The sequence below is a fragment of the Ostrea edulis genome, chromosome 3 (assembly GCF_947568905.1).
Source record: "Ostrea edulis chromosome 3, xbOstEdul1.1, whole genome shotgun sequence".
Taxonomy (NCBI): Eukaryota; Metazoa; Mollusca; class Bivalvia; order Ostreida; family Ostreidae; genus Ostrea; species Ostrea edulis.
Window position 1 is genome coordinate 60379096 of NC_079166.1, and position 9724 is coordinate 60388819.

General features: G+C 36.0%; 1 protein-coding gene across 1 annotated transcript; it reads left to right on the plus strand.

Annotated features, from left to right (window-relative positions):
* The first annotated feature begins 1404 nt into the window (after positions 1–1404).
* Positions 1405–6802, plus strand: LOC125676097 (fibrinolytic enzyme, isozyme C-like). The gene is made up of 7 exons (XM_048913992.2): positions 1405–1444; positions 2388–2458; positions 3287–3444; positions 3598–3688; positions 3927–4104; positions 4592–4737; positions 6613–6802. Exons 1-7 carry the CDS (start codon positions 1405–1407, stop codon positions 6763–6765), a joined length of 837 nt encoding a protein of 278 aa, XP_048769949.2. The 3' UTR covers positions 6766–6802.
* The last annotated feature ends 2922 nt before the right edge of the window (positions 6803–9724 follow it).

Here is a 9724-nt window from a genome sequence, read left to right on the forward strand (position 1 = left end):
TGCCATTTTGGCTTGTTTACGTCGTTACGGTAACGTCAATATTGAACGCTCATACTCGGAATGTTTCGGGCGTATACAATTTACGCAATGCAAAGTTGGCGTTCAATAAATTCTCAGGATATTGAACCCTAACATTCTCTAGATTTTACGCAGATTTTATATTAGATTATTTATTAGCTATATAATAAATAGTAAAATCAGTTTCTCCAATTCTATCTTGCATTAAAACTACCAATACCAATATTGTTTAACGTCACTCGAGAACTTTTCACTCATACATGTATGGAGACGTAACCATTGTCGGTGAAGGGCTGCAAGATTTAGGCCTATGCTCGGCGCCAATAACCATTAAGCAGGGAGGGATCTTTATCGTGCCACACCTGCTGTGACACGAGGCCTCGGTTTTTGTAGTCTCGTCCGAAGTACCGCACCATTTAGTCGCCTCCTACGACAAGCAAGGGGCACTGAGGATCTATTCTAACCCGGATCTATTGCAAAGAAACAATTACTATAAAATACATTTAAAATATTTTTAAAAGAAGATTATCAAAAACGAATAGCTTCTTCGGACCAGGCCTCACTAAACGAAAAATAGACGAACAAGTTATCTCGAAATTCATTTATGTTTACTAAGAGGAACGTAATTGGTACATATACTGCACAGTGTGGATCCACCCAACCCTCCACCCCTGTCACGAATAAGATCCATTTTTATGGAAACATATACAAAAAGTAAAATACAGACGTCTTGTTTAATCAGACCTCAGTAACTTTAGGGAGCTTCACCACTTAGGGCCCCTATTACGATTTCATCTGGACTCACGAAGAACTTCAAGGCAGCCCCCAAACACGGAGCCTTTTACTGCGCCCCATTAAGAAATTCCTGGATCTACCACAGTGACTGCTTCAGAACATTTTAAAATCAGTCTGCGTTACATATAAAGAAAATATATTTTGTTGAGACAATATAGAAAATTTCGACAGGAATATGACAGCAATACAGACAGACATGTACCAATACTCCTCTTCTTTCAGCTTGTAAGAGGACGTGTGTTACACTTATATATATAACAAAGTACATGTACATACACAAAATGCTACTCCAAGGCTCTTTTGTTATAATTTACAAACTCAATAACTCATTTATCACAAATAGAATTTACATGCGTTTCACATAACGGACGGTTGTAAATTACCAGCTATGTAAATATCCCCGTTCAGTAACACAGGGATGGTCTTTTTCTCGTGACCAGTGGAAAGTTGTTGATTTACTTTATTTAGAATCATTCAGGTGACCAGAGAGTAGCCATTAAGGTGTGAAAGCATCATATGGACAGCCTTAAAACAGTATAAAAATGCTGCTGGAATGGAAGGTGGATAGAAGACTCCTCACCGACCTACAACATGAAGGTTGCTGTTATCGTCGCTTTCCTCAGCCTTTCCTGTAAGTTCTACATCCTTCTTTCATCAAATGGGTTAAAGATAATTGTTTAAATCAACAAATTAAAGTTGTATGGTCCGAATTACATTTTTTTTTCATCTAGTAAAAACGCTATTAAATCATCGCACGTATGTAGTTATAAGGCCGTATGATATGTCATACATTATTTCATCTGTTTGAACCAATAGTATTTGATTTTAAATCGGTGTCTACAAACAATCGCGTCACTCTGCCTTTTCAAGTGATAGTCACGTGACCAGTTCAAATTTTCAGATCATTGGTGGTCTTATCTGTGTAAAGCTGTGTAGTTTGTTACAACAATACCGTACCATAAGTTTGATAGAAATAAAAATATCAAATACCTCTTAGCATATCGTTGTTTTACGCCTTCATCCTTAAAATTAGACAGTTACGTCTTAATTAATTCATCATGTTGGGATTTCCCTGGCGTGCTTGGGGCTATTTATAGACGCCTACCCAATGTATAATTTATGCGTCATCCGGAACACCCCGAGCCTCTCACCGAAAAACACCGTGTTTTCGGTGAAAGTCCCGAGGTGTTCCGGATGATTTTATGTGTACCACACTATGTTTACTTTCTAAATAATCTTCTCGCTGTTTTCTTTTACATGCAAATGTTATCAAGCATGTGGTTAAGGAAAAGTTAATAACTTTTAACACTAATTAATCTGCTTAAAAGTAATTATGTACAAAAATAATACATAAACATCGGATAATGTACAGTTTTAAGAAAGAGAGAAAGGTTGTAGGAGGGGAGAAGGGGGAGACTAGTGATATAGTTTAGAAATTAGAGATATAAAGACAGATTCAAAGCAAATGTCCCTTTTTATGCATATTCGTCATGTATGGATCATATTGTTACTGAATTCCTTAGGTGAGATGGTGATCCAGTGTTTAAGATGTTTTAATGCGGTTTTTGTTTAAGGTGCGGCTATGGAGCCCAAGATTTACCAGCCTGCAAAGGAAATATTACGTGAGCTGGCTTTAAAACCAAAGGTAGTAAAAGCTTACTATATATATACATATAGCATAAAAACAACAGGTGCTTGTGGACAGAGCGTCCGTTAACCTCCCTTGATTTCTTTTTCTTTGGTACAAATATCTAACGTATATTCGTCACAAATATTTAACATAGATCTGTTTTTATTTGAACAAATTAAACCTCTCATAGAAATCGTTTATATGATTGACGTATCACTGATCACATGAGGAAATGACATTTATAAAAGCGGTTTCGGTGTGAGTTATATTTTTTATGAAATAAAACCAGTATTTGGGTTAAATATATTGTGAAACAAATACGCAAACAAAAACCATTGACATTGAACAAAACAGGGAAAGGGGATTTTACCAGAAGTCATCTCTACAATGGTCAATATGATGATTTAAACATCTGTGAAGTTCAGTATTCGCCGAGTAAAAATTATTAAATTTGCGTGATTTTTTCTTTAATCATACAGTGGACTAATATGATTGAATAATTTATAGCTTTTCGTTTGGTTGCGATAAACAAAGAATCAGAACATTACATTCACTTCCACATGTTTTATATTATGAATATATATGTAGCACTTCATTTCCCCAACATCGGACCAAAAATAAAGAACTTCCAAATCGATACGATTCCTTTTTTTTTTTCCGGTGGTCCAGGGAAATTGCTTGTCTTTAATCATATTGACCGAGAAATTTCAATTGTTGAGGAAATGTATATGGAATGTCCAATACTTTACTATATTTTTCTGCCCCATTGATTGAACGACTTTCATCTAAAACAAATCGATAGATGTAGCAAAATATGTGAACTTAGCGGTAATTACGTTTCAGGACAATTTCCTACGTATCGTGAACGGTGTTGAAGCATTCCCAGGAGCATGGCCTTGGCAGGTGTCCCTCCAAGTATACTCCCGGGGATCCTATAATCATATTTGTGGAGGATCTCTTGTCAGAGCAAACTGGGTTGTCACTGCTGCACACTGTGTTGGGTGAGTTTAATCATGCATCTTCAGTATTTGTTCTTGACACACGTGTCGTGTGTATATCACACGTGTTGTGTGTATGTCAAAATAATTTTGTCATTGATAAATCCTTTAAATGTTTGAATGCATTCTATGAAATTTACTCTCTTGTAACTTTAGTGGGCAAATAGACAGTATGCGGATTGAAGCTGGTATCCATACAGTGTTGAAGGATGAAGGGGAAACGAGTACCATCAAAAGAATAATAAGGGTACAATACACATTTTAGAAACTCGATCTTCTTAAGTATTCAGGTCATTATCAAGATGTACGCCCCTCTCTCTATCCCTGAACTTGAGAGTTAGCATCGCGTAGACAATGTCTGTCGATTAATACAACATACATAATATCTAATAGCAATAGCTGGGGGAAATTAAAAAGAAAAGCATTTACACTGTTATTAAGCTACACATTGAACTTTAACTAACTTTGTGTCTATGCGTTTATAGCATCCACAGTACTCCTCCAGCATTGCCGGTTACCCTAATGACATAGCTCTGTTGGAACTGGACTCGTCCTTTACCGTAGGAGGGAATATTAAACTGGCCACCTTACCCACTAACTCTAACGAGGATTTCACAAACAACCCTGACTGCTACATCACCGGGTGGGGGAGAACTTCAGGAGGTATTTCTCACAGTGAAGAAAAATTGTCAATTTCCTTAGAGAAAGAGTGTTTAAAAAAATCACGTCATCAGCACACATTAGATGTTGTATAGTAAAACACTTATAGTGAATTCACTTATAATGAATTCACGCTTACAGTAAAACACTGTTATAGTTAACACGCTTACAATGAATTTACGCTTACAGTAAAACACGGTTATAGTCACCATGCTTATAATGAATTCATGCTTACAGCAAAGTGATTGTTATTCCATGAACTTATAAACATATAATGAATTTATTGTATATAACCAATACAGTTCATAACGAATAGAAATTGTTTGTCCCCAGCACTATAAACGCGTCTTACTTCAAAGGACAACGTATACATGTATATCAATATAATGTTGACATTTTTAAATTCGATTGTTGCTTTGTAAACGCAAAATATATAATGTGACACAAACGTGCATGCATATTACTGTTACAAGAAATTCTTTATTTCTAGGTGGATCCACTTCCGAAGTTTTGATGGAAGCTAAGATGACTAATATTATTAATACTGAGTGTCAATCTCGCTGGTCATCTATCAGCGGCGCCGCCATTTACAGTACCCATATCTGCCCTTATGAGTCGAGGAAATCCGCTTGCAATGTAAGTCAGTTGTTTGGTGCCAATACACAATTAAAATGCATGATGTTACTCTCTGATATTGCTCTCTATACATGTATATACCGTAATATACATACATATATACTTACCTACATTTGTATACGGACACATCTATCCATACATACCAGAATCTGATTGGTCCAGGAGCACTTTTAAAAACATGATATTTCCCTTTGAGAATAGCAAGCACGCGCTCCAGGGTTATAGTATCTACATGTAGCAACAGGTTACATTACTTGACAACGGGTGATATTATAAAGATTATCACATGAGCCATATTTATGCGCGTACGGTTCGCCGTAGATTGATAGACGACGTCGTTTGAGCGTTTGTAATAGGCTACGCCTCGGTTGAAAATTGTTTTCTCGGGGTGAAAATTTTCAATGTTACCCTTAACTACATGCAATATTTATACAATATATAGTCACTGTGAACATTAAATGCTAAAATCCATATCGTACATGTATGTCATATCAGCCGAAAGCCCATATGGGACCCGAGGACTGTTATTAAGCCCGAGGGATGGTATGACATATGATATGGATTTAAGCCTGCAATAATCTATTCATCATATACTACACTTTTTTATACTTATTAATAAATCTTGTATGCATACAGTGTAGTGTTTTTGCGAGGGCGTGTGTGTTAATTTGATGTAGGGTTCTAGGGCTGTTTTTACATGATGGTACTTATTCTTTTTATCATACTCGGGTTAACATATTGCAATTTAAAGATAGATCAAGAAATATTTGATATATCACCTACCTTGGTTTACTATGGTAAAAACACCTTTGATTTACTATAGGATATAAATGTTAATAACTTGACTGACAACAGTAAAAACTTAATTTTTCTACATACATTGGTTAAATGTATTATGGTGAAAAATTTGAAATATTGTTTTACTACAGTAAACACCTTGATACATTGATTTAATACGGTAAAATCTTTGATACACCGATTATTACGAGCGAATATGTAATTTTCGGCTTGATATGCATTTTTGCACGCCGGTCTTATCACACGTTGGTTAATTCATTGCACTTTGTTTATAAAGAAAAATCAAAAAAAAAAATTTGATACATTGTCTACCTTGATTTACTATGTTAAAAACGTTGATACATGCATTTACTATAATGGTAAAATCTTGATTAACAACATTAAAAACTTTATTTGATACAATGTACGTTGGCTAATCATGGTAAAAACTCTGATCTATTGTTTTACTGCAGTAAAAATACATTGATTTACTAAGGTAAAGACTTTGTTACAACGATTATTACATGTATGAGCGAATAGTATTACGTAATTTCCGGCTTGATATGTATTTTTGCACGCCGGTTTGATATGAGATATATGGATTTTCGACCGGTCGTTGATATAGGCTATTGTGACGTCACCCGTATCACGCAGTGCAGAATCTGCATAATTATGACCAAGGATATGATTTCATCGGGTGATGAAGGTAGCTAGTATTGCAGAAAAAAATCATAACCCGCGTATTTTAAAGTCAATATAAACTAGATTTAAGTACTAAATATCATATGGTTGACCCATTCGCTACATTAAACGGAGCAGCCAATGCACCCTTTGACATTGAGGATGTTACGTACATGTATTTGGTAATGATTACACAGACAAGTGATACATGTACTGAAAACCGGATCGAACAAGTTTGCAACAGCCATGCATTAATGCAATATACATGTACATAACCGATAATCAGGGAATATAATAGAGACATTCTCATAGTTCACTCTAATATCTGCTGCACTACAGGAAGACAGCGCTGTTGTCTCTAAGCTGAGAGATATTTCAATAGATCACTTACAGTTATTTTTTTCAACTGAATTTCAGGGAGACAGCGGAGGTCCCTACGTCTGCTGGAAGAATGGTGGTTACATGTTGGCCGGAGTGACCTCGTGGGGCATCAGCACCTGCGATGGATCGCTCCCAAGTGTGTATGTTAGAGTGTCCAAGTATCTGGACTGGATGGCCAATTACCTCTAAATCGGATTTCATTATATTGGTTCATGAATAAAATTGGACTTCGAGCGTATATAGTGTTATATCTATTTTATAACCAGAAGGTTTAGATAGAATATTTTACAGTATGGGAAAGGGAAACAGGCACCGACCACTCACTTACAGTCGCCATCAGATTAGATTTCCACACAACAGTGTTACTAGTGGTCCTCACTCCGGGGGAGAGTAATAACTACTGCTGACCAGTGTTAATAATGGTCCTCACTCCGAGAGAGAGTAATAACTACTACTTTACCAGTGTTACTAGTGGTCCTCACTCCGGGGGAGAGTAATAACTACTACTGACCAGTGTTACTAGTGGTCCTCACTATGAGGGAGAGTAATAACTACTGCTGACCAGTGTTACTAGTGGTCCTCACTCCGGGGGAGAGTAATAACTACTACTGACCAGTGTTACTAGTGGTCCTCACTCCGGGGGAGAGTAATAACTACTACTGACCAGTGTTACTAGTGGTCCTCACTATGAGGGAGAGTAATAACTACTACTGACCAGTGTTACTAGTGGTCCTCAGTCCGAGGGATAGTAATAACTATTGCTGACCAGTGTTTCTAGTGGTCCTCACTCCGGGGGAGAGTAATAACTACTACTGACCAGTGTTACTAGTGGTCCTTACTATGAGGGAGAGTATCTAATAAATACTACTTTACCAGTGTTACTAGTGGTCCTCACTATGAGGGAGAGTAATAACTACTACTGACCAGTGTTACTAGTGGTCCTCACTCCGGGGAAGAGTAATAACTTCTACTGACCAGTGTTACTAGTGGTCCTCACTATGAGGGAGAGTAATAACTACTACTGACCAGTGTTACTAGTGGTCCTCAGTCCGAGGGAGAGTAATAACTACTACTGACCATCTTCGAGTAACATATTAGCGGATAAATTTTTACAATGTTGGAAAAGCTGGTATTCTGTAGTGTATTCTTCGTCCGACTATGTACAATGTAGTATATTCGTCATGTATAAAACCTAAATTTAATATTTCCGTAAATTGAACATCCAGCTACAGCGTGCAAGTTTTGAAAGGAAACTTAGAAATTATGTGTATTGTTCATTCTATGTGTGTGAGTAACAACATGATTTGTGTATAACGTGTATATTCCTATTGATCGCAATGTACATTAGAAATTATGAGATTGATCACTATTCGTTATCTTCACCTTTCATGTATATACCCTTGTCCTTTTTATATATTTTACCTGATAAGAAATTACTGAGAACTTAATTAAAAACCTACTTTTTAATCTTTTTTAAAAAAGAAAAAAGAAAAAGAAGAGTGAGTAAAGCTTTAGTGGATCTAAGTCATTGCGAGTTTTTTCCCCTTCAATAATAACTAATTTCAAAAATATAATTTCAATTATCTATCAATCCCAACTACCGAAGATCTTTATATTCTCATCGCTTGCTCAATCTAATTAAAATCAGACTTCTTATATCCGCGCCGTACATTCTGCGTAGCGATTGTGAGCGTATTTTAGGACCTGATTTCAATTAGATTGATCGCTTGCTTTTATATCAATAACATGATAGGCCAGCACAGTGAATATTCTGGTTCAAACTCCGAATGTTTAAAGCAGTATGGTCCGAATGACAATGTTTTTTTCCATCTCGTAAAAACGCTATTAAATCATCGCGCGTATGTAGTTATGAGACTGTACGACATATCATAAATTATTTCACCTGTTTTAACCCAAATAATTTGATTTTAAATCAATGTTTACAAATAACCGCGTCACTCTGCCATTTCAAGTGACAGTCACGTGACCAGTTCAAACTTTCAAATCATCGGTGGTCTTAACTGTGTAAAGCTGTGTATTTTGTTATAACAGTATCGTGCCATAAGTTTAATAGAAATAAAAATATCAAATACCTCTTAATAATTCGTTGTTTTACGCTCTTTCAGCCTTAAAACTAGACATTTGCGTATGCGTTAATACATCATGTTGGGATTCCCCTGACGCGCGTGGGTCTATTTATAGACGTCTATTATGGGATGATTTATATATGTAGCCACTATATTTACTTTCTAAATAATATTCGCACTGCTTTCTTTTACATGCAGATGTTTTCAAGCATGTAATTAAAGGAAAGTTAATAACTTTATAAAGTAATTAATCTGCTTTAAAGTAATTATGTACAAAAATAATACATGAACATCGGGTCATACAGCTTTAAGAATCATATAAAGAAATAGGGCTCACGGCGGGTGTGACCGGTCGACATGGGATGCTTACTCTTCCTAGGCACTTTATCCCACTTTTGGTATATCCAGGGGTCCGTGTTTGTCCAACTCTCTATTTTGTATTGCTTATAAGAGTTATGAATATTGGTTATCTTCACCTTTCATTTGTCGATCATATAAAGCAAAAAAAATAAAAAAAAATTGTATGTCAGTCTTTGAAATATCAAGAGCAATATTGATTCACAGATATAACGATCTGTCGGATTTGAAGGACGGATTCAAAGAATATACAACGGTGGAACAACTGAATAAAATTCATAACAATAAAAAAGTGAATTATGTCAGAAAAGTTCACACCTACACGGACAATACATTGTTTCTATATGTATTTCACTAGCTGCTTGTACACAACTGGAGGATATTTACTATACAAACCACCAAAGTGTACCAAAATCATAGAATGAGCCTTTAGACTTCACAACGTGGTCATCGATGAGAGGGTACCACTTACGTAGACTGTTGTGCCAGAGGTGGAAATGACCATCATTTACTTGCGTCTTTCATACTAGCATCTGCAGCAGTTTTACGAGATAGGGCTGTGCAAAGATTCTGAAGATTAAGTTTATGGAATGTACAATAGATTTTAACTCTACATGTAGGTAACAATACTAAATATTCCCTAATAACACTTGAGTATCTATTAATAATCTTCCGGTGAGCAGATTTATCTTATACACAATTTA

Coding starts and splice junctions, on each gene's coding strand:
- LOC125676097 (XM_048913992.2), top strand. CDS start 1,405: ATGAAGGTTGCTGTTATCGTCGCTTTCCTCAGCCTTTCCT. Junction 1,445..2,387: donor CGCTTTCCTCAGCCTTTCCT/GTAAGTTCTACA, acceptor TTTTTGTTTAAG/GTGCGGCTATGGAGCCCAAG. Junction 4,738..6,612: donor CGAGGAAATCCGCTTGCAAT/GTAAGTCAGTTG, acceptor ACTGAATTTCAG/GGAGACAGCGGAGGTCCCTA.